Below are 26,258 nucleotides of genomic sequence, written 5' to 3'. Positions count from 1 at the left end.
TGCATAAAGAATTATTAATGCCTAAAATCATAATTTTTTATCTTCCAAAGCTTTTAAAAATAGTTCCACTCCCGTTAATTATTCTTGAACATAAATATCACAACCTTCAGTACATTACTGGCTTTCTATTTTGTAGCTTTATTTTTTTGCATTTCTGTGTATGCTTGCTTGCAATGGAGAAGAACCCCCATTAATTATTCCTAAACTTAATTCACAACCTTCTTATTCCCACACATAAATCACAACCTTTAGTACTTTATTGCCTTTCTATTTTGCAACTCTATTTCTTTGCATTTGTGTATGCCAGCTTGTAATGGAGAAGAACTACATGCAGAAAGCAGAGACTATTTTTAAGTTTGTGCCTTCGAACGAGAGGTTAAACTACATGTAGAAAGCATAGACTATTTCTCACATATACATACATACATACATATACATACATACATACATGTATGTGTGTGTGTGTGTGTGCATGTACACACACACATATGTATATGTATTTATATATGTGTGTGGGGGGGTCATGCATGCGAGCATGTGTATGGATTTCTCAATACGTGGATAAAACACAAGTATAGAAAATAGTATAAATTTCTCAATACACAGTGATGATATTATTGTGTGTGATCTTTTACAAATAATGTTTACATACAACTAATAATACATGACAAGGTGTTTTCTTACACAAATTTAACTCTTAGCAAGGTGGAGTCAATAACTTCTACTAAAAAAGGTGTGTTGATAAAATAAATTGATAAATGGCAACACAAAGTTGATGTTATAAAGTCTAAGAAATGAGGGCTTTTTATACACAATTTGGCTTGTAAGACAATAAGTTCTACTAAAAAAGTGTGTTGATAAAATAATTTGATAATTGACAACACAAAGTTGATGTTATAAATTCTAGGAAATGAGGCATTGCTTTTTTCTTTAAATGGGTTCCTAGCAAAAAGTGTGTATGCAGGTGACACCATTATGATTTTGGCAAGAGGTTGGAGTAATGAGTAGCAATATAGTTTGTAGGGACTCAAATGAGGCATTGTGTAAGGTTGATTTTTAACAAGGAGGAGAAAGAGAAGGGGGAGAAGCCCAGGGGTTTGCTGGTCTCGCTTCAAAATGACAGATGCCCACAAAGTTTCAGAGGCCCAGAGAAATCTTTGGGTAGATATTCAACGGTTGAAATGCCCACAGAGACGAGGATGGAGGCCATAAAGAATTAGGCGTGGGTGGTGGTTAGGGGGTGTGTGTGTGTGTGTGTGTGTGTGTGTGTGTGTGTGTGTGTGTGTGTGTAGGATAATCAAAGATCAAAAGAAGAAAAAGAGATGTTTGGTTGGAGATGGGACATTAGCTTTTGCAAAAGTGCCACGTCACGGGCGGCCAAGAGGGGCCCAAACGTGTCGGACATTTCCGAAAAGAGGAAAAAAATATTGGTAGAGAAAGTGTGAACCGAAAGAGAAACAAAATATATTATTCGGGGGGGGTGGAAAAAAAAGAATTAGTGGGACCAACCGGCCAATCGTGGTTTTTGGAGATGTAATTGAAAAAACAAACCAAAAAATTTATTTTATTTTTAAATGCTGGAAATATCAGTTTGAAATTTATCAAATCAAACGGCTGATTTTGACGCAAGCCGTTCAATTTTGGATTTTTATAATTATTCTACAAGATAAATAAGAGTATTAAAAAATACGCTTTTTTAATCCTGTTGGCCGGTTATCAGATCTGCACTGAATTTGGAAATTTTGTGAAAAATGCAGAACTCTGGCTAAATTTGGTCGGAATTGTGGCTAAGTAAATTAGCTGGAAATGAAGTTCCTTGAAATTTTACAGCCTTTTTTTCGTTTGATTTTTTTTTAACAAATGCATTGAATTTTTGAAAAAAAAAATAAAACAAATAAAAATGGTGGCCACAGTTACTTTAAAGAAGGAAAAAAAGACGCCCTAATATATTTTAATTTTGATTCTAATTATGGCATGGGAGAAATTTTAGTTTTTTTTTTCATGTTTTTTTCTCTTTTTTTCCCAAGAGGGGCAGATTGGCTAGTGCGAAGGCCCTTATAAAGGCACCCGAGTTCAAGTCCCACCGTTGGTCGTATATGCCCTCGTGTCCACCCGAGTTCAAGTCCCACCGTTGGTCGTATATGCCCTCGTGTTGCATTCTACCGACGTTAATACCTCTCTCTCTCTCTCTCTCTTTTCTTTTTTTCCCCCCTCTTTTTTTGTGATTGATTAACCTCTCTCTCTCTCTTTTCTTTTTTTTCCCCCCTCTTTTTTTGTGATTGAAAAGGAGACCGGTGAAGAAAAAAAACCATCGTTTAGATGTAATTTTCACGCCTCAAAATTTATTTAAAAAAACAGCCAATTATAATTTTGCCAAGCCTTGTTTAAATTCGCATTTTTTGAAATTTAATTTTTTTAAAAACTGATTAACCTATGCCATTTTTCAATAAAAACAAGAGGTTCACTATAGGATAACAAAGTAAGACCCCCCCCAAAAAAAAAAACTATTAACACCAGGAGCATATAATATTTTTGTATTATTTAAGGTAAAGCAAGGCATTACTATTTGTAACCTTCACAACTCCATAGATAAAGAGAGGCCCGTAGAAATGGCTTGCTTCTAGGCCACCATCATGCCCTCTTTTGAGTCATGAAATACACCCAAAAGTTTCTATGGGCCATTAAAAAATACACTCAATCTTAAAAAGTCATTCAAAATTTGTGGGCATCCCATCATTTCGCAGAGAGACCCTTGCCTCTCAAAAATCAACCCTAGCAACTATTCCAATGTGGATGACATTGTGCCCCATATTGATGCTCTCTATTAGATTATCACAATGAGTTTATTATATCATTATTCTAACTATTCAAATTAAACTCATTAACAATGAATCATTTCTCAATCACACACACAGTTATGAATTGATAAAAAGGCAATCGATCAATTAGGGACTCCTACATCGCCATGCCTCGTGCCCATTGAGACATCATCTTGTTGACAACTCAGAGAATTAAAGCACCTTTTTTTCTGAGTGAAATTTGAGCAATTGATATTTCATTCAATGATAAGTATGGTGATATGGCTTAATAAGAGCTTGAGCCAAAACTTGGTATTTAGAATAATTTGAGAGATTGATTGGTCTTATTACAACATTTTATGCAATATTTTCTTTGATCATTGTCCCTTATGACAATAGCTTCTACCCATTTAGTAGCATAATAGGGGCCTACAATGAGTGGAAAAAGAAACTCCATTAATTAGTTGATGGAATTAACATTAGCTTTGCTTTACAATCAACAATAAAGCAACTTGAATTGGAGGAACTTTCTAAAGCTCCAACTTGTTGAAAAATTGGAGAAAAAGCAGGTGCTTTAGAGAAGGTATTGGGTCTATAATAATTTTAGAACTAAAAAGGATAAATGCAAAAAAAAAAAAAAAAAAAAAAAAGAGAGGGAGATTGTGAAAAGGCAAAATGAGCTGATTTTTTTTAATGTGTTAAGTACAATACTTTAACAGTCCAAGATTTCCTTTTTTTCTTAAAAAAGCACACACACACACACCCAATAATTTAAAAAATCAAAAAACTTAAAATCCCGCTATAAAAACACCACACACCCAATACTTTAAAAAATCAAAAAAACTTATAATCCTGCTTTAAAAAAACAGATGTAGGTAGTAAAAATTGATCATCCCATGTTGCCAAGCATATGCAAGTATTTATGTATTTGAGGAAGGTTCCATTAAAGAATTGATTGCTTTTTTTTTTGCCTTGCCTTTTTGTGCAGATAGGTACCCCCTTCTCTGTGTTCACAGCCTGTTTTCTGCCACCATCCCACATGAGAATAAAAATAAAAACCCCCAAAAACAGAAAAAGAAGCCCCCAAGGACCACCTTTTACACAGAATCATTCATGGCACTCACCTTTTGCCCCTCCCCAAAAATGTCTATTTCAGATTTTCTCTTCTATTTAATTTTTCCATTCAAATATTTTTTCTCTTGCACAGATACTAATTCCCAATTTTATTATAAAAAATCAGAAAACAAATGACTCTTTTTAAAAAGAAACTATTAAATGCACCTTTTACCATGCAGCTACTATGTATAGGTATCGTTCTCTCTTCTTGGAACTCCTTCCTTAATTTGGGTTCTTCTTGGGATTTTGTTTTTCTATTTGGGTTAAATTCTTCAATCTAGATTCTATTTTTTTGGGAGGGGCAACCTAAATATTAAAAGAAATCATTTTCTTTTCTTTTTACTTGAGAATTAATTTAAAAAAACCCAGAATTTATATTGGAGCAGTATGATTAATTAACGAATGTACAAATTAATCAAATCAATGAATATACAATATCATAAATCAGTGAATGTACAATATGATTAATTAATGAATGTACAGTATGATTAAAAATAATGAATATACAAATCAATTCACTCTTACACCCATCAGACCAGTCAAACAAAAAAATGGGACCAAATTTTGCAGTCTATACGTATCCATCTGCATAGAAAAATGAAGTAAAATTTCAAATTTTTAAATAAAAAGGTAAACATGACATTCACTGCACTGAGACCTTCCAACCGATTACTCATTTACGGATCACCTGCTCGCACCTGATTAATGGAAACAAACCAATAAAGAAAAAAAAAAAAAGGGAATCCACTTTTTGCAAGCCAAAAGTAGTACCATAGTGGGTGATTTCTGCACTACAATAAAGCCATTGCCTTGGCTATTATTCAATTAATTGATGCCGAATTGAATTATGTAGCAGTCACGTAAAATGCCTATTGATTGATCAAGCATTCTAAAGTTTAATCCAAGGTTAAAGTGGCAATAAATCAAGATATCATGTACATATACTGCACCAAGGCTAGATATATATAGCTGTGGAATTATATTTTCAAGCATTGATCAAGCATTCTAAAGTGTATCCAAGGTTAAAGGAACAGTAAATCAAGATATCATGTACATATAGTGCACCAAGGCTTAATGCATCTTTAGATGACACATTCTTGATGGGATAAATTGCCCAAAATATGAATCAGCAGCTTGCATTTGATTAATATCATGCACATATAGTGCACCAAGGCTAGATATGTAGCTGTGGCATTATATTTTGGAGCATGAATGCATCAAAAAATTGCCCAAAATATGAATCAGCAGCTTGCATTGGATGAATATCATGCACATATAGTGCACCAAGGCTAGATATATAGCTGTGGCATTATATTTTGGAGCATGAATGCATCAAAAAATTGCCCAAAATATGCATCAGCAGCTTGCATTGGATGAATTCTTAGCAAATCTGGAGCTCATCAATTGATAATAAATAATTAACTTTGAGAGTTTTATTGGTAAACTGGGCATGAAATGAGGTTTTACAAGCAATCAGACGTGTAAAACCTACGTACACTATGAATTACAATGTATCTGGGTACTATTAATGTAGATTCCTTTTTGAATAAAAGAAAGAAAAAAGTTATGGGTATGCACTGCATACAAAAGCCTCGTTCAATACACTAGCGATCCCTCACTTGCAAGCTTAACAGTGTCACCATAGCTTTCTCTCTCTCTCTCTCAGACACAACCAAGCTCTCCATAGCTATCAGGATACTGCAAAGCCTTATCACTCTCACACACACACACACTCTCTCTCTCTCTCTCTCTTTCCACTTAGCAGCTTGTTGCCCACTATCCCCTCATTCACCATCCCACCCAGATTCTTCCTTTTCTTTTTCTGCACAAACAAGCCCTTTGCCCAACCCAGCCACCAGCTCTCATTGCACCTTTTGTTTGATTCACCCCCTGTTTGTGTGCCCCTTCCCACCCGCCATCCTTGAACAAAAGCTTCTCCTGTAGCCTTTCTCCATTACACAAACCAGTTTTCAATTAATTAGCTTATCATTGGAACACCCTCTTTTGCACACCCTTGTCTGCATATCATTGCATCAGAACGTAGTAAAAAAAATATATCTTGATCAAAACCTCTGCATCACCCTTTTCAATCCCATACACAATCTCTCCCTGCATCATCACACGTAACGAAACTCGATATCAGTTTGCATATAGGTAGCAAGTGTTTAGAAGCTACTTTGCAAGTTGTTTCATCACAAGGTTAATCATATTTTGTTTGCAAATTGTAACACCTGGCTGTCAGTGGGTGTAGATCAGCTTGCTTTTTTCGATACGCAAGCCTGAGATTCATCTATTGAGAGCTTATTAGTTGTTGATTAAATTCAATTAGGACCTTTGCACTCATCTAGATTTCGCTCAAGAGCTTTGTTCAAAGTTATGATTGTTTGCACTCATCTAGATTAATTAACAAGCTTGCAGATTTTTGTAAGCAGGCTTTTTCTATCAATCCACAGTTTAGATCAGAAAGTGTGTGATTTCAATACTGGGACATCATAGTAGTTGAGTACATCACAACATTTTTGGCATTTCCAAGTCAGTGTGCATTGTAGAAGGCAACTACTTAATAGACGTGTAAGGTTTGCTTAGCAACAACTTAATTTTTGCATTTTCAGCGTGTTTCATTTAAGACCCAATACGAATTTTGCGATCCAAAAACAGTAATTGACTACTACCCTTACCCTTTGTTGTTAGCTAAACAGTTTTCTGCAGAAGATCAAACACAAGAAGAACCAGATGGGGAAGTGCTCAAGCAAGGAGAAAAAGGGCAGGAAACTAGTGTCTGAGAAGGGGCTCAAGGCTGCTGCCTCTTTGTCATCCACTCCTGCAGCTTCTCAAACTCAAGCTGCTTCAACCGTTGCTGTCCAAACCCCCCCTCCCAAAGGATCCGAAGCTCAAGCTATTGCAACTCCAACTGTCTCACCAGCCAAGCTCAAAGCCAAGAAATCTCTCACACAGCCCATGGCCACAGCCACCCAGGTAGTGATCCCTTTACACCATAATCATTTACAAGTTTGATTAATTCTCTGTATAATCATGCTCTTCAAATCTTTGAATTTACAAACCTTGCTTCTGTTATGACTTACAAAGCTTTCTTTTGCCTATAAAAGTAGAGTTCACTTGGCAACATACTCAACACTTGTGCTTGATAACCTTACAGGCCAGGTTCTCTAAAAATGTCGTTAATAACAGTCACAAATTGTCGATCCTTGAAGCTTCGCTTTGTCTATGCCTAAAGATTTTGCTTTCCATAGAATATGGCTTGATGTTAAAATTGGATCTAGTTTTCTTTCAGAAGTAAAGGTTAATTTGACAAGTTAGCAATACACAACCCCCGAAAGCCATGAAATATCCTCTTAAGTTTTTCAAGTAAAGTTACACAGTCAGTCAGCTCACACAAGAAACACACAACTTGGCATCACAAAATCGATGAAATGATCCTTCATCATAAACAATGACATTACAAGGATCCAACATGCTACTCAACAACCTTATAACAAGAAAGGCTACAAGTAAAGGATGGTTTAAGAGAAAATTTACTCAATGTTTTTTCCCCTAAAGCAAGATTCTGAATATGGTACACAGCAAATTTTGGAAGTAAACAAGCACCAAAAAACTCTTTCTAACATTCTTAATGGTGTCGAAATTCTTGTAAGAATCTTAGCATTTTCCATATATTTTTAGTGGGCCCATTGCAATGACATGTTCATTAACGCCGGATCACGTTTTACTCAAAACACATTGAAAAATGTCTTTTCCCACTGTCAAACTCTTAGATATTATTTGTTTGCTGGACATGTATGCTTTAGTGATGGTTTAGCCACTTTGTTATCCTTCCAATTTCCAAAATATACTTTAAACTGTTTTTCAAAATATGTCCAATGGTGAGGAAATTATAGAACTGAAAGACAAAAGTCTACCCTCACAAAACATACACCTCCTAGCTAATTAATTGTCTACACATCTGCACTTCACTAAATTATGCCACTTTAACAAAAATGAATGTAAAAAAGGAGTTACTTGATACATTGTAAGTCAACCATTCTTTAAAAAGAACTAGAGTTAGTTTATTGTCAAAGAAAGCAAAATGAGACTCTAATATATCTTGCACGCTTTCACCCATATCATCTACAAGATAATTATTATGAGAGTAATCGACTTGGAAGGTTTTCACATTCAGCCACAAGATGGAGACAAAACCAAAGCCATTGCAAACAAACCAAAAAAAGGATTTCAAAACCCCAGCTTCGTAAGGCATTATCAATGTGCACACATCACAACTAACCCTCTTCATGAAACATACAAATCAAAACTTCAAAAAAGACTTTTAGCTTGATGCACTAGGTTCACATTTAGTATTTTGAACCCTGATGAACTAAAAATCTTCATACGCTCAAACAGCAAGGTCTGCATATATTTATCAATCATGTTGATTTGCAAAGACTAGAATTCGTAGTTCCCAATTGAAGCCGCTACTTAACCAATATAGAATATAACAAGACAATGTCTTAAATGGACTCCAAAGCCATATCTAATCTTTCATCACCGTGGCTTGACTTGAGATCAAGAATACTTCATTATGTAGACTTTGTTGACAACAAAAACTGCCAATATGCACCTTGAGTGGCTTGCAAGGAACACTCTCAAATATTCTGAATTAAGATATTACCTACCACGATTCAACCAGGAGTAAAATGGTCGAATCTTGCAGACGAACCCATGAATGCATGACATAGTAAACATGCATTGTAAACAAGTGCCTAATTAAAAGCATGAACAAGAAATTGATTTCATATTTTCTGCTGCAGACCTTCCGTGTCTGGTATAGAATAGGTGCATCTAGAGAGTATTAATATGGAGGGAGATGATCAATGTACATACCTCATATGTGAAACCATCTGGTGGCACATGCATACCAACATCTCACGTCCCCCACAGAAGAAAGCTCCATAGAGGATGAGAGGGCCTTCTATGGTGATCTCTGTCTGCCTGCCTCAGTCATGCCATACTCCCGGACCCTATCCCGGTATGTGATGATCTGCAATGAGATGTCCATGTGCAAGGGACATGCTGGAAACTCTGCCAGAGTGATGCCATGTGGTGTGCTCCTCTTCCCTCGGATCATAAGGGAGTGCATCAGGACCTGTAACCTCTAAAATGAGATGTCAATGTGCAAGGGACATAGTGCAAACTCTGCCAGAATGATGCCATGTGGTGTGCTCCGAGCATCAGGACCTGTAGCCTTCTCAAATCCAGCCCAATCAGATCCTGTCTCCCGCATATAGTGCTGTTTATCTGACTACTGAGAAAGGAGAGATTTTGTGTGCACATGCTGAAAGTGCGCCTGGTCCCTGGAAACACTGCCTCTCTAATCTTGCCATTGATGGATGCTTTTAGCCAACTGGCCCAAGCTGCCGGTTCCATGCTGAACAGGGATCCTGTGAAGATGCATCCTAGGTACACATAGGAGGTGACAATCTCAACCTGCACCCCAGCCAAGGTGAATGACTCATGCCAGAGATGTGCATTATCTTTTTTTTTTCCGAGAATAGAGATGTGCATTATCTTGGTCTAGCCAAGGTTGACATTCATATCCCAACTATCACAAAAGGCCTATAATGCTGTCAGGTGTCCCTGCAGGCCTGCTGCTGTGCCTGAAATGTGGACAACATCGTCTGTGTAAAGCAAGATGGGGACAAGGGTCTCTATGAGTGCCGAGCCACATCCCTATCCACAAAGGATACCAGCTCATTGTTGTAGAGACCAAAGAGAGTGGAGGATAGGCATCCCTACTTCACACCAATGGTGCTACTCACCTCCTCAGATATGCCCTGGATGGTACATACTCTGCCTGTAACTGACTCATACAAAGCCATGACTGCTCAAATGACATCATCTGCAATCTCCAAAGCCGGAAGTCGTGAGATGACGCGGGCCTGTGCGACCATGTCAAATGCCTTGTGGAAGATCACAGAGCAACAGTAAACCTTCCGCCTCCAGTGTCTCCTCAATGACAGTTCTAAGAGTGAAAATGTGGTCCAAGGTAGAATGGTCCCATATGAACCCTGCTTGCCCCTCTGCACATAGGCCTGCCCACTTGGCCTGCTCACTAGTGATTGGTATTTAGAGCACTGATCCATACACCTTGGCCACCAGATGGTTTCCATGAGAGAGAGAGAGAGAGAGAGAGATCTATCCATCAACACGTGTGTCTCAATTTCTGCAGGTTGAAGACACCACTGAAGTCATCGCCTCACAAAGTCTAGAGGAACCAGATCTTTTCTTCGGGGAAGAAATACAGGCATCCACCTCATCAGCTCCTGCTGGCCTGAGAAGAAGAAACATAGCAGCCAAGCAAGAAATAATCCCATCAAATACGTTCTCCACTGATGTGAGTTCAGAAAGCTTTCATGATGCAACGGATGACTTGCCTGAATTTCCAGTGCTGGACAGCTCTTTTGATGAGAGCGAGTTCCGGACACCAATCGGCCGGCTCTCAACTGATTCAAGCCATTCCATTGATAAGTCCTCTTCCTTCTCTGAAAGAGATAGGGCTGTCATCAGTCATTTTGGCTTCAGCCCAAAGTCAAAAGATGTATTGGCCGCAAAGAAACCAGGCACTGCTTCAAAAGTACTTCCAAGACCTACACAAAAGTCCGATGCTTCACAGAGCAGCACAGAAGAAAAGCCCAGGGATGTTCAGCTTCCAGACAAGTCAATAGTCTCCTTGTCCACTAAAAGCCAGGAGCTCCCCAAACAAGAAACCAGCACTAGCCAGACAGCGGCCTCAGGCATCTCAATATATGCAAGAGAAGAAGATTTTACCCATGTGTCTGCATCTAACATGCCATCCTCATCCATTTCACACAACAAGCCAGCTGTTTGGACTCAAGTTGGGGCTTTGTTGCCATTAGAAGCGGCAAAGACAGATCCCTTATTAGAAGACACTTGGAAGCATCAAACAACTGGAAGCCATCCTCATGATGATGCTTCAAGAGAATTACATGCAGCATCACCCAGTGAGAGCGTCGAGCATATCGAAGCATCAGATACATACGTCTCGGAAGATGACATGCATCCCCGTAGGTCAGATTCCAGTTATGTCATGTTGGGATCTGAGAAACCAGAACAGACAGCTGAGGACATTGGACTTTCCAGCACTCCAGATGTGATTATGATTGAACCGATTGAAGGACCTGAACAGCTATTCTCCAAAACCCAGCTGCAGTTAAAGCTAGAAACAAAGAAGCAAAGCAGTCTTGGATATGATACCACCACTAGTGCAGCATCAGATGACATTTGGACAGCACAGAAGACTTTTGTCCAACAATATAATCAGGTAATTAATAGATCAGGTTCAAGTTATCTGTACTCAGACACTAATAATATCATACAGCTTGTCATTTAAATCACCACAGTTAACAGAGAAACGGCCCGCATGTGCACACACCCCCAACCCTTCCCATTGCCCATCCTTCCCAAGGAAATTCCCTCCAGTGTAGTCTCCAAGCCTGAGAACACCCAACCCCTCCCATTGCACAGCCCCCGATCCTTCCCAAGGAAAAGGTCCTTCCCTCCAGCGAAGTCTCCAAGCCTGAGAATCCCTATTAACTTGAAGAATCTTCCACCATATTCTTTGCAATCATCGGCACAACCAAGGAAATATGCAATTCACAAATTTGTGATGTCTTGACAGATACCATGTGCATCTCAATGTCCTACGGAGAACCTTGTGGGGCTTTGAACTAACGCATCCCAAGAATTGAGCAACCAAATGTGTGTAGATAGCTCAGTGCAGTCATCCAAGAGTAGCCCAGCGATGTAACGTCTTGATAGATCCCAGCTTTTGTGATTTCTTGACAGATCCCATGTGCTTGTCCATGCTCTTAAGACCACTGACACCTTTCATGGCAGAACCTACATTTGAGCAGAGAAGGGTGTTCGGATCCACAATTTGTCCAGAAACAAACTCTTCTGAGAACCATCCTAAATGGAGCATTTAGTTTCACCCACTGATTCCCATCATAAACTACTTCAGAAACAAAGGAGTGGCCTAAGTATTGCCTCTCTAAAGTATTTTTCATAGGTTTCTCTCTCTCTTTTCCCATAAGTTTCTTCGCTTTATTAGTGTAAGATGGCATACCATAAGTTCTCTGATACCATAAAGAGCTGTCATTTCCTTTGTTAATCAAGGTACTCTTCCGTTTATCAGAAATGATGTGCAACCTCTGACTTATACTACCGAAGTCAAGAGATACTGCCCACTGCTTTTCCAGTTATCAAGTCCTACCCTTAGCTTAGCAACAGTTGAGCTAAATATATATGTTAATTAACACCTCTTAGTATGAATATAATATCTAATGCAGAAAGCAAGATTCAACCTTGGTCTCATCATCTGCTAGACGTTCGCCATCCAGGTCCATGAGTCTCCAAGACAAGAAAAAACACCGCCTTAGCTACCTTCTCCATGTGCTCCACGGCCAACATGCCAATGGGACTGAAATATGAACATTAAAGACCACAGCTCATGGTGGGGGATGCTGCCATGTAATCTCCATGTTTGTTCCTTTCCCTTTGTCTAGTGTATCATGCTTGCCTTCTTGCATAAGCTCTGTGTCTTCCAATCCTCTCCTTTTCAATTGTCCTCCCTTGAGAGCGTGGCTCCTTGCTCTCCTAATAATTAGCAACTCCATATAGAAAACGCATAAGTCAAGGAATCATAGCGATAGATTGATGTTCTCCTCACCTGGCTCCTCCATGAGGGGGGGGCCTAATTCTTAAACATGGATCATGTTCCTTGAAAGCACATCAAAAGATTGCAAAAGAGACTTCCACGGAGACCCCCACAACTACTGTACTCCTCACTGTTATTATAAGCTTAGCTTAAGTTGTCAAGGCACTTTTTATTCTCTGCAAAATTACATGTACACAAATGCACATTTCTGATGGTCATTCCAGAAGTACCTGCCTAACCTGAAGTTGGATTTGCAGGATCAAGCATCTGAGCAGAATAAATTTCCAGAGCCAAAACAGGAAGAGAAGATAGGAGACTACAAAGCTGGACAAGGGCTACCTCAAACTTTGGATACAGCCTCAGCACAGGCTGCAATGGTGCCAGTTACATCTGAAGTTAATGAACCACAAGCAGTAAATGCAGAAAAGCAACAAGCTCAAGAGGATAACAAGTATGCGATGCGTATGCAAACACAAGAACATGGAAAAAGTGAAATTTCTCATCTGGAATATGTAAAAAAGGAAACACCATCAGTGCAGGTAGATGAGATTTTGACAAAAGCTGCAGATGCTGGTCTTCTTCCAGCTTCACGTGACCAAAAAGACAAGGAACCACAGTCATTTGGAAGGGAAACCAGACCAGAAAACTCTGCACCTGACTACATTGTCATGTCTGCAGGATATTTGACTAATGATACTGGCGCAGCAGTTCAGGCTGAGATTTTACAGAAAGCAGAACAGAAGCTGCGGCAAGCGCACACAGAAACAACACCTACAAGAGAGACAATCTCTTCCAAAACGACGTCACTAGAACCCTCAGTTGGAAACCTGTATACAGTGCCGCAGGACAGCATAGAAGAAAGAGATGTTCAAGAGCCACCTCAAGCAGTTAAAGATGAGCCTGAAACCAGAGATGACCAGGTGTTAGCAAGTGAACAAATCTCTGCAGCACCAGAAGTCCAAGAAGCCAAGTCAGAACCAAGGGAAGTAACACTTCAGTCAAGGCAGCTAAAGGAGAACAGTAAATATTTCCAACTGGAACAGGGGCTTCCCAAAAGCTTGGATCAGATGAGTAACCAAGGAATGCCTTCAGAAGCATTGATCCATGTAACTGATGGGTCAGCAGACACAGATATAAATGAGCAACTCGCTGAACAGGATAAGCAACTGCCATTAGATTCTGAACAGGGGCTTCCCAAAAGCTTGGATCAGCTGAGTAACCAAGGAATGCCTTCAGAAGCATTGATCCATGTAACTGATGGGTCAGCAGACACAGATATAAATGAGCAACTAGCTGAACAGGATAAGGAACTGCCATTAGATTCTGAACATGAGCTTCCTACATCACATCAAAGCCCCAGTCAAATATCAGGAAAAGGCGTCCATAATCCAATGGACTCATTCAGCACCCCAAAACGGGAGCAAGAAATGATAGATTATGTTGAGCATAAGGATGAGCTGCAGAAGTTCAAAGCATTAGATAAAGCAGTTGAACAAAGACAACAAAGCCAACAGATAGAATCTGAGCAAGTTCTTGAAGCAACTATAGATGAAGATTTGGCAACTGGTGTATATGAGGAAATGGATAAACACCAGGAACTAGAAACAACAGGTGTTGAGGTGACAGATGTAGCAAGCCACAAGAAAGAGAAAAAGAAAGTTCAAGCAAAACCTGAGCTGAGAGATGTTGCGGGTGAGGTGCAGGAGAGGGAGGTGATAGATGTAGTCATTGAGACAAAAAAAGAAGTAGAGTCTGAGCAACTCCCTATAGCTCCTCTGAACGGAGAGAAGGCATCAACAGATGTACAGGAGCAAAAGGCTAAAATTCAGGAGCTAGAAGCAATAGATGTATCTGTTCACATGAATGAGGATGAAGTACAGGAGCTTGAGGTAACAGATGTAGCATTTCAGCCACAAGCACACCATGACATGGAGTATAAGAAAGATCAGACAACAGTTTTACATGTGGATGAAAGGCAGGATGAAAGCCAGGAGGAACAAGCATACATCAGACAAACAGAAAGTATGAGTGACAGCTCTAAACCTGAAGACAAAATAGCACATGGCCCTGCAAGTGAAGCTCAGATCAAACTTCCTACAGAAGGACCAACCCATGCAGAAGAACAGCATGCATCTTTAGATACAGAAGAAGCCAAGGATGAACTGCAAGGGCCAGAGGTGAAGGATGTAGCAGTTGAGCAAAAAGAAGACAGCAGCAAGATGCAATCTGACCATTTTCCTACAGATTCTATAGAAAAAGAAAAGGCATTGATTGATGTAGATGAGCAAAAGGATTATGTGCATGATATTGCAGTGACAGGTGTTCCAATTCATGCACGCCTGGATGTAGATGAATACAAAGATGAAGTACAGCATCCAGAGATGACCGACACAGCAGTTGAGCTAGAGCAAGAGTGCCAGGAGATTGAATCTGACCAAGTCCCTGCAGACCCCATAATCCAAGAGCAAGCGTCAACAGATGATGAGCAAAAGGATGACGTGCAGGAGCTCGAGGTGATAGATGTTTCTCTTCATCGAGATGACCGACTGCAGGAGTTTGATGCTACAAATGCGTCCATAGATGAGGGGTTGCAAATGGACAAAGTGCAAAAGCCTGAAGAAACAAATGTTGCGCAGGAACAATCAACCCATGACCTAAAGTGTGAACAAAAAAGGATACCTGCCAATAAAGAAGAGCCATCAAGTGCTGTGGAGGAGCAAAAGCACGAACTTGAAGTGCTAGACAAGACTGATGCAGCAGTTGGTGCAGATGAGCAGCAAGATGAAGCCCGGGAGCTAGAAGTCGACACAAAACAAGCGGATAGTATAAGTGACAGTTCTCTCCTTGAGAAAAAAATACCCCATAGTCCTGGTCAGATCATAACCAAATCTGACAGTGCTATTCCTACAGAATCATCATTTTCTGCAGAGGAAGAGCATGCATCCCAGGATTTAAATGAGTATGAAAATGAAGTACAGGAGCCAGAGGTGACCGATGCAGCTGTAGAGCCGAAGCAAGAATGCCAGGAGAATGTCTCTACAGTCACAATAATCCAAAAGCAAGCATCAATGGATGTTGAGCAAAAGGATGATGTACAGGAGCTTGAGGTGACAGATGTTCCACTTCATTTTGATGATGGAATGCAGGAACTTGATGTTACAAAGGTATCAAAAGAGGACAGGTTGCAAAACGACAAAGAGGAAGAGCCTGAGGAAACAGATGTGGAGGAATCATTGACCCATGAACTAGGGTGTGAACAAAACACAACACTACCTGCCCATGAAGAAGAGCCATCAAGTGCTGTGGATGAGCAAAAGCATGAACTTGAAGATCTAGAAAAGACTGATGCAACAGCCGAGACTACTGCAGCAATTGGTGCACATGAGCAGAAGAACAAACTTCAGGAGCTAGAAGTCGACACAAAACAAGTGGAGAGTATAAGTGACAGCTCTCTCCAAGAAGAAAAAATGCCCGATAGCCCTGAGATTACCACTGAGGCTGACAATGCTAGTCCGTCAGAGGCATCAATTTCTGCAGAAGAGCATGCACCCATGGATGCAGATGCATACAAAGATGAAGTACAGGAGCCAGAGGTTACAAATGCAGCAGTTGAGCTGGAGCAAGAGTGTCAGGAGAGGGAATCTGGCCAAGTCCCCACAGACCCTGTAATCCAAGAGCAAGCACCAACGGGTGTTGATGAGGAAATGGATGAGCTCAAGGTGACAGATGTTCCACTTCATCTAGATGATGGAATGGGGAAGCTTGATGTTACATACGTGTCAACAGAGGAGGGTTTGCAAAAGGACAAAGAGGCAAAGCATACATCCCTGGATGTAGACACGTATAAGGATGAAATACAGGAGCAGGAGGTCACTCACGCAGCATATGGGAAAAAGGAGGAATGCCTAGTGATAGAAACCCACAAAGTCCCTACAGACTCCATAATGCAAACATCAATCAATGAAGATGAGGAAAAGGTTGATGCCCAGGGTCTTGAGGTGATAATTCCACTTAATCTAGATAATGGATTGCGAGAGCTTGATGATACAAATGTGTCTATACAGGAGGAAGTGCAAAAGCACAAAGCCCAAGAGCCTGAAGACGTAAAATCGGAACAGGGGCAGTGGGCCCACGAGCTAGAGTGTAAACATAACACAACTGCTAATGAAGGACAGCCATCAAGTGCTGTGGATGAGAAAAGGCATGAACTTGAAGAACTAGAGTACACTTACACAGCAATCGGGACAGATGCAGCAATTGGTGTAAATGAGCATAATGATGCTCTCCAGGAGCTACAAATCGAGACAAAAAGAGCTGACAGCAGGCCTGAAGAAAAAATGTATCTTGGTGCAGGTGAGATCACAACCAAAAGTGACAACCATGTTCCTACAGAAACAGAAATTTCAGCAGAGGAAGGGCATTCATCCCTGGGTGTATATGGGTCTAAGGATAACGTACAAAAGCCAGATGTGACAGATGTAGAAGTTGAAGAAAAGCAAGAATGCCACAAGACAGGATTGGCCCAAGTCCCTACAGTTTCCATAATTTCATCAATTGGCAATGATGAGCAAAAGGATGATGCGCAGGAGCTTGCAGTGCCAGATGTTCCACTTCATTTAGATGATGAAATGTGTAAGCTTGATGTTACAAATGTGCCAATAGAGGAGGGGCCATCTAATGCTGTGGATGAACAAATGAATACACTTGAAGAGCTAGAGAAGCTTGATGCAGAAGCTGAAACTGATGCAGAAATTGGTGTAGAAGAGCAGAAGGATGAACTACGGGAGCTAGAAGTTGACAGAAAACAAGCAGAGAGTATGAGTGAAAGCTCTCCACTTAGAGAAGAAAGGCCCTATGGACCTGGTCAGTTCACAAGCAATCATGACAATGCTATTCCTATAGAAGTTGCTGCAGAGGAAGAGCATGCATCCCTGGATGTTGATGAGTATAAGGATGAAGTACAAGAGCAAGCTGTCACATACACAGCACTTGAGATAAAGCAAGAGTGCCAGGGGCTAGAAACTCACAAAGTCCCTGAAGATCCCATGATCCAAGGGCAAGCATTCATGGATGTTGATGAGCAAAAGGAGGACACTCAAGAGCTTGAGGTGACAGATGTTCCACTTCATTTAGATGGTGGATTGAGAGAACTTGATGTTGCAAGCATGTCAATAGATGATGGTCTGCAAAAGGACAAAGAGCAAAAGCCTAAAGAAACGAATGTGGAGCTGAAACAATCAACCCGTGAACTAGAGTGTGAACAAAACACACCACCACCTGCAAATGAAGAAGATCCATCAAGTGCTGCGCATGAGCAAAAGATTGAACCTGAAGAGCTAGAGAAGGTTGCTGCAGCCATTGGTGCAAACGAGCAGAAGGGTGATGTCCAGGAGCTAAAAGTCAACACAACGCCACCTGCTGATGAAGAAGAGCCATCAAGTGTTGTGGATGAGCAAACGCATGAACTTGAAAAGCTAGAGAAAGTTGATGCAGCAATTGGTGCAGATGATGTCCAGGAGCTAGAAGTGAACAAGAAACAAGTGGAGAGTGTAAGTGACAGCTATCTTCCCGAAGAAAATATACCCTGTTGCCCTGCTCAGATCCTTCCTGCTCGATTCACAACAGAATCTGACAATGCTTTTCTTATAGAATCATCAATTTCTGCAGCAGAAGAGCATGCATCCCAGGACAAAGATGCGTATATGCATGAAGTACAGGAGCCAGAGACGACGGATGCAGCAGTAGAGCTAAAGCAAGAGTACCAGGAGGTAAAATCTGGCCAAGTCCCTACAGAGCCCATAATTGAAGAGAAAACATCAATGGATGTTGATGAGCAAAAGGATGATGAGCAGGAGCTCAATGTGAAAGATGTTACACTTTACTTGGATGCTGGACTGCTGGAGCTTGATGTTACAGACATGTCAGTAGCAGCAGGGCTGCAAAGCGACATATTGCAAGATCCAGAAGAAACAAATGTGGAGGAACAATTGACCCATGACCTAACACCAGCTAAGGATGAAGAAAAGCCATCAAGTCATGTGGATGAGCAAAAGCACGAAGTTCAAGAGCTAGAGGAGAGTTATGCAGCAGGTGAGACTGATGCACCAATTGTTATTGATGAGCAGAAGGATGAAGACCTAAAGCAAGAAGTCAACACAATAAAACTGGAGAGTAAGAATGACAGCTCTAATCCCCGAGAAGAAGTGTCCCATAGCCCTGGTGAGATCATGAACAAAACTGACAACAACGTTCGTGTAGAGGCAGTGATATCTGCAGTGGAAGAGCATGAAGGGAGGGTGTCAATACCGGAGCGATTGCAAAAGGAGGATGCACAAGGGCCTAAGGAAAAAAATTCACGTAAGGAAAAAGGGACCCATGAGCTAGAGTGTGAACAAAGCACAACAATGTCTGCAGAGCCATCAAGTGTTGTGGATGAGCAAAAGCATGAAGTTGAAGAGCTAGAGGGCACTGATGCAGCAATTAAGACTGAAGAAGCAATCGATGTAGATAAGCTCACAATCAAAGCTGACAATAGTATTCATGCAGAAGCAACAACTTCTACACAGGAAGAGCATGCATCCCTGGATGTAAATGGGTCTAAGGATGAAATACAAGAGCCAAGAGAAACTGATGCAGCAACTGTACAACAGCAAGAGTGCTGCGAGGTAGAATCTGACCAAGTGCCTACAGATTCCACAATCCAAAAGGAAGCATCAATTGACGTTGATGAGCAACAAGATGGTGTGCAGGAGCTTCAGCTGATAGATGTTCCACTTCATCTGGATGATGTAGTGCAGGAGCTTGATGTTACGAGTGTGTCATTACAGGAAGAGCAAAACGATGAATCAGAATCACAAGAGCCTAAAGAAACAAATGGGGGGCAGGAAAAATTCACCTATGAGTGTAAGCAAGACATAACAACATCTGCAGGCGAAGAACAGTCATCAAGTGCAATGGATGAGCAAAAGAAGAAACTAGAAGAGACAGAAAATAATGAAGCAGTAATTGAGACTGACGCACCAACTGGTGTAGATGAGCAGCAGGCTGAAGTCCAGGCACTAGAGGTGGTCACAAAACAAGCGGACAGTATGAGTGACAGCCTTTGGGATGAAGGAAAAATATATCCTAGCCCTGCTGATATCACTAATGAAGCTGAAAGGGATGAACAAGCAATTTCTGATGAGAGAGATCATGCATTGCTAGATACAAATGAGTGTAAGTATGAAGTACAGGAGCCAGAGGTGACAAATGCATCTGTTGAGCAAAAGCCAGAGTGCCATGAGATAGAATCTGACCAAGTCCCTACAGACTCCAAAATTCAAAAGCAAACGTCAATAGATGTTGATAAGCAAAAGGATGATACACAGGAGCTTGAGGTGGCAGATGTTCCAGTGCCTCTAGTATATGGAAGTCGGGAGCTTGATGGGGTACAAAAGGACATAGTGCAAGAGCCTGAAGATGCAAATTCAGAGCAGGAACAATGGACCCACGAGTGTGAACAAAACTCAACACCTGCTCATGAAGAACAGCCATCAAGTGCTGTGGAGAAAAAGCAACTAGTTGGAGAGCTAGAGAACACCGAAAGAACAACTGTTGTGGATGAGCATAAGGATGAAATCGAGGAGCTAGAAGTGGACACACAACAAGCAGACAGTATGAGTGAAAGCTCTCAGCCTGAAGAAGAAATGTTCCATGGAATTTGTGAGATTACAATTGAAGCTGACAACAATGTTCCTGCAAAAGCAGTAGTTTCTGCAGAGGAAGAGCATGCATCCCTGGATGCAGGTGAGTATGAGGATGAAGTACATGACTTAGAGGTGACCAATGCAGCAGGTGAGCATAAGCAAGAATGCCATGAGATAGAATCTGTCCAAGTCCCTCCAGAATCCATGATCCAAGAGCAAGTATCATCTGATGTGGATGAGCACAAGGATGATGCACAGGAGCTTGAGGTGGCAAGTGTTCCACTGCAACTAGATGAAGTGCTGGATCTCGATCTTACAGATGTGACAAAGGATGGAGTGCAAGAGCCTGAGGAAACATACTCAGACCAGGAAAAATGGACCCATCACGAAAAGTGTTCAAAAAACACACGACCTCCTGCGGATGATGAAAAGCCATCAAATGTTGAGGATGAACAAAAACCTGAAGTTAAAGAGCTAGAGGACACTGATGCAGAAGTTGAGATTGATGCAGCAATCAGTGTGGATGAGCAGAAGGATGGAGTCCAGGATCTTGAATCAGACACAGAACAAGCAGAGAGTATGAGTGCAAGTTCTCTGCCCAAAGAAGAAAAGTTCCATAGCCCTGATGAGGTCACAACCAATGCCGACAACAATGTTCCTACAGAAGCAGCAATTTCAGCAAAGAAACAGCATGCATCCCTGAATGTAGATGAGTATAATGATGACATACAGGAGCCAAAGGTGACTGATGCAGCACTTGAACAAAAGCAAGAGTGCAGTGAGAGACAATCTGAGCAAGAGCTAGCATCAATTGATGTCGAAGAGCAAACACAGGATGCTCAGAAGCTTGGGGTGGCAGATATTCCACTGCGACAAGATGATGGAGTGCACGAGATGGACATTACAAATGTGTCGATACAGGAGGGCGTACAAAAAAGCAAAGCTCAAGATCCTGAAGAAACAAAATCAGAGCAGGAACAATGGACCCATGAGCTAGAGAGCACGCAAGACGCAACACCTGCCAATGAAGAACAGCCATCAAGCGCCGAATATAAGCAAGAGGATGAACTTGAAGAACTAGAGGACGCTGATGGAGCAACTGGTGTTGATCAGGAGAAGAATAAATTCCAAGAGCTAGATCTGCACACAAAACAAGCAGAAAACAGTCTAAGTGGCAGTGTTTGGGCCGAAGAAAAAGTATCTCCTGGCCGTGGTGAGATCACTAAAGATGTTGAAAAGGATGGTTCTACAAAACTAGCAATTTCTGCCCAGGAAGATCGTGCATCACTGGATGCAGATAAGTGTAAGTATGAAGTACAGGAGCGAGAGGTGACAAATGTATCAGTTCACCAAAAACCAGAGTTCCATGAGGATCAAGTCCCTACAGGGTCCATAATTCAAGAGCAAATATCAATTGATGTTGATAAGCAAAAGGATAATACACAGGAGCTTGAGGTGGCAGATGTTCCAGTGCCTCTGGTGTATGGAAAGCAGGAGCTTGTTGATGGGGTACAAAAAGATATAGTACAAGAGCCTGAAAACACAAATTTGGAGCAGAAACAATGTTCACACGAGTGTGAACAAAACTCAACACCTGGTGATGAAGAACAGCCATCAACTGCTGTAGAGGAGCAAAAGCACGTAGTTCAAGAGCTAGAGGACATTGATGCAACAATTGGTGTTGATAAGCAGAAGGATGAAGTCAACGAGCTAGAAATGGACACAAAACAAGCAGACAGTATGAGTGAAAGCTCTCAGCCCAAAAAAGAAATGTTCCATGGCCCTGGTGAGATTAATACCGAAACTGACAGCAATATTCCTACAAAAGCAGTAGTTTCTGCAAAGGAAGAGTCCACATCCCTGAATGCAACTGTGTATAAGGATGGAGTACAGGACTTAGAGGTGACCAATGCAGCAGGTGAGCAAACGAAAGAGTGCCATGAGACAGAATCTTACCATGTTCCTCAAGGCTCCATGATCCAAGAGCAAGCATTAATTGATGATGTGGACAAGGAAAAGGATAATGCACAGCTTGAGGGGGCAAGTGTTTCACTGCAACAAGTTGAAGTGCTGGAGCTCAATCTTACAGATCTGTCAAAGGATGCAGTGCAAGAGCCCAAGGAAACATACTCAGAGCAGGAAAAATGGACTCATGATCTAGAGAGTACACAAAACACAACACTACCTGCGGATGAAGAACAGCCATCGAGTGCTGTGGATGAACAAAAACATGAAGTTGAAGAACTAGAGGACACTGATGCAGAAGTTGAGATCGATGCAGCAATGAGCATAGATGAGCAGAAAGATGTAGTCCAGCAGCTTGAATCAGGCACAGAACAAGCAGCAACTATGAATGAAAGTTCTCCGCCCAGAGAAGAAACGTTCCTTAGTGCTGATGAGATCAGAACCGATGCTGAGAACAGTGTTCCTACAGAACGAGCAATTTCCATAGAGAAAGAGCATGCATCCCTGGATGTACAGGAGCCAGAGGTGACAGAGGCAGGACTTGAGGAAAAGCAAGAGTGCAGTGAGAGTAAATCTGAGCAAGTCCCTGCAGACTGCATAACTCAAGAGCCAGCATCAACTAACGTTCATGAGCAAACGGAAGATGGTCAGAAGCTTGGGGTGGCAGATGTTCTACAGCATCAAGATAATGGAGTACAGGAGCTGGATGTTACAAATGTGTCAACCCAGGAGGTACAAAAGGACAAAGCTCAGGATCCTGAAGGAACAGGCTCCATAATTCAAGAGCAAACATCAATAAATGATGATAAGCAGAAGGATGATATACAGCAGCTTGAGGTTGCAGATGTTCCGGTGCATCTAGAGTTTGGAATGCAGGAGCTCGATCGAGTACAAAAGCATGTAAAGCAAGAGCATGAAGACACCAATTTAAGGCAGGAACAATGGACCCATGAATGTGAACAAAATACATCTGCTGATGAAGAGCAGCCATCAACTACTGTGGAGGAGCAAAAGCATGTAGTCGAAGAACTAGAGGACATTGATGCAACAACTGGCGTAGATGAGCAGAAGGATGACGTCAAGGAGCTAGAAGTGGACACAAAACAAGCAGAGAGTATGAGTGAAAACTCTCCGCCTGAAGAAGAAATGTTCCATGGCCCTGGTCAGCTTACAACCAAAGCCGACAACATCGTTCCTACAAAAGCAGTAGTTTCTGCAGAGGAAGAGCATGCATCCCTGGATGCAGATGAGTATAAGGATGAAGTACATGACTTAGAGGTGACCGATGCAGCAGGTGAGCAAAAGCAAGAGTGCCATGATATAGAATCTGACCAAGTCCCTCCAGGCTCAATGATCCAAGAGCAAGCATCAATTGATGCGGACAAGCAAAAGAATGATGCACAGGAGCTTGAGGTGGTCGGTGTTCCTCTGCAACCAGATGAAGTGCAGGAGCTTGATCTTACAGATGTGTCAAAGGATGGAGTGCAAGATCCTGAGGAAACATACTCAGAGCAGGAAAAATGGACCCATGATCTAGAGTGTGCGCAAAACACAATACCACCTATGGATGAAGAACAACAATCAAGTGCTGTGGATGAACAACAACATGAAGTTAAAGAGCTAGAGGACACCGATGCAGAAATCAGCATAGATGAGCAGAAGGATCTAGTCCAGGAGCTTAAACCGGACACAGAACAAACAGAGAGTACGAGGGGAAGTTCTCCGCCCAAAAAAGAAATGTTTGATAGTCCTGATGAGATCACAATCAATGCTGACAACAATGTTCCTACAGAAGCAGTGATTTCCACAGAGCAAAAGCATGCATCCCTGGATGTAGATGAGTATAAGGATGAAATACAGGAGCCAGAGGTGACTGATGCAGCAGCACTTCAGCAAAAGCAAGAGTGCAATGGGAGAGAATCTGAGCAAGCCCCTGCAGATTCCATAATGCAAGAGCAAGCATCAATTGATGTTGATGAGCAAACAGAGGATACTCAGGAGCTTGGGGTCACAGAAGTTCCACAGCATCAGAATGATGGAGTGCAGGAGCTGGACTTTACGAATGTGTCAATAGAGGCGGAGGCACAAAAGGACAAAGCTCAAGAGCTGGAAGAAACAAACTTGGAGCAGGAACAATGGACCCATGAGCTAGAGAGTGAACAAGACATAAAACCTTCCAATGAAGAAGAGCTATCAAGTGCTGTAGATAAGCAAGAGCATGAACTTGAAGAGCTAGACGACACTGATGGAGCAACTAGTGTCAATGAGGAGAAGAATGAAGTCCAAGAGCTAGATATGCATATAAAACAAGCAGAAAACAAAGAAGAAATATTCCATGGCCTTGGTCAGTTCACAACAGATGCTCATGATGACAAGCATACAGAAACATCAATTTCTCCAGAGGCAGAGCAAGCATCCCCGGATGTAGATGACTGTAATGATGAAGTACAAGAGCTAGAGGTGACAGGTGCAGCAACTGAGCAAAAGGAAGAGTGCCACGAGATAAAATCCAACCAAGTCCCTAGAGACTTCATAATCCAAGAGCCAGCATCAATGGATGTTGATAATCAAAAGGAAGGTGTGCAGAAGCTTGAGGTGACAGACGTACCACCTCATCCAGATGATAGACTGCTGGAGCTTGACGTCACAAATGTGTCAATACAGGAGTTAGTGCAAAACAATGAAGCCCAAGAGCCTGAGGAAACAAGGGCAGAGCAGGAACACTGGACCCGTGAGCTAGTGTATGAACAACAAAACACATCATCTGTGGATAAAGAACAGCCATCAACGGATGAGCAAAAGATAGAGCTTGAAGATCTAGAGAAAACTGATGCAGCAGATGAGGCTGATGCAGCAATTGGTGTAGATGAGCAGAAAGCCAAAGTCCGGGAGCCAAAAGTGGATGCAAAACAAAGGTACAGTACAAGTGAGAGCCTCTGGCCCGAAGAAAAAATGTGTCATAGCCCTGGTGAGATCACAACCAAAGCTGACAACAATATTCTTGAAGAGACAGCCATTTTTAAACAGGAAGATCATGCATCTGTTGATATACATCAGTTAAATGATGAAGTACATGAGCCAGAGTCGACTAACACAGCAGCTCAGCATAAGCAAGAGCGCCATGACATAGAATATGACCAAACCCCTACAGACTCCAGTATTCAAGAGCAAGCAATAATTAATGTTGATGAGAAAAAGGATGATACACAGGAGCCGGAAGATGTTCCACCGCATCTAAAGGATGGTGTGCAGGATCTCAATGTTACAAATGTGTCAATACAAGAGGAGGTGCAAAAGGACGTTGATGAGAAAAAGGATGATACAAATGAGCTGGCAGATGTTCGATCCCATCTACAGGATGGAGTGCAGGATCTCAACGTAACAGATGTGTCAATACAGGAGGAGGTGCAAAAGGATGAAGCGCAAGAGCTAGAAGAAACAAATTTGGAGCAGGAACAACAGAACCATGAACTAGAGTGGGAACAGAAAACCACACCACCTGCAGATGAACAACAGCCATCAATTGCTGTGGATTTACAAGAGCATGCAGTTAAAGAGCTAGAGGAGACTGATAGATCAGTCCAGACTGATGCAGCAATCGGTGTAAATGAGCAGAAGGATAAAGTCCAAAATCTAGAAGTGGACACAAAACACACAGAGAGTATGATTGAAAGTTCTCCATTAGAAGAGGAAATGTCCCATAATAGTCCTGGTAAGATCACAACTGAAGCTGACAACAATGTTCCTAAAGAAGCACCAGATTTTGCAGAGGAAAAGCGAGCATCCTTTGATGAAGATGAGAATACGAATAAAGTACAGGAGTTAGAGGTCACCAATGCCGCAGTTGAGCAAAAGAAAGAGTGTGATGAGACAGACTCTGACAAGGTCCTTACAGACTCCATGATTAAAGAGCAAGCATCAATTGATATTGATGACCAAAAGGATGATGCTCGGGAACTGGAG

General features: G+C 41.5%; 1 protein-coding gene across 1 annotated transcript in view; it reads left to right on the top strand.

Annotated features, from left to right (window-relative positions):
* Nucleotides 1-5,502: 5,502 nt before the first annotated feature.
* Nucleotides 5,503-26,258, top strand: part of LOC147627619 (uncharacterized) — a gene marked incomplete at its 3' end in the record, with an annotated part of 38,171 nt that continues 17,415 nt past the window's right edge. The window contains exons 1-3 of the mRNA XM_086814253.1: nt 5,503-6,890; nt 10,138-11,250; nt 12,903-26,123. Of these exons, the coding sequence (XP_086670379.1) occupies nt 6,648-6,890; nt 10,138-11,250; nt 12,903-26,123 (14,577 nt within the window). The remainder of the gene's footprint in view (nt 6,891-10,137; nt 11,251-12,902; nt 26,124-26,258) is intronic.

The sequence above is a fragment of the Cibotium barometz genome, chromosome 20, assembly GCF_041138505.1.
Source record: "Cibotium barometz isolate CiBa-2024 chromosome 20, ASM4113850v1, whole genome shotgun sequence".
Taxonomy (NCBI): Eukaryota; Viridiplantae; Streptophyta; class Polypodiopsida; order Cyatheales; family Cibotiaceae; genus Cibotium; species Cibotium barometz.
The sequence above is the reverse complement of the archived record's forward strand: the minus strand, read 5'-3'. Positions and strand labels throughout refer to the sequence as shown.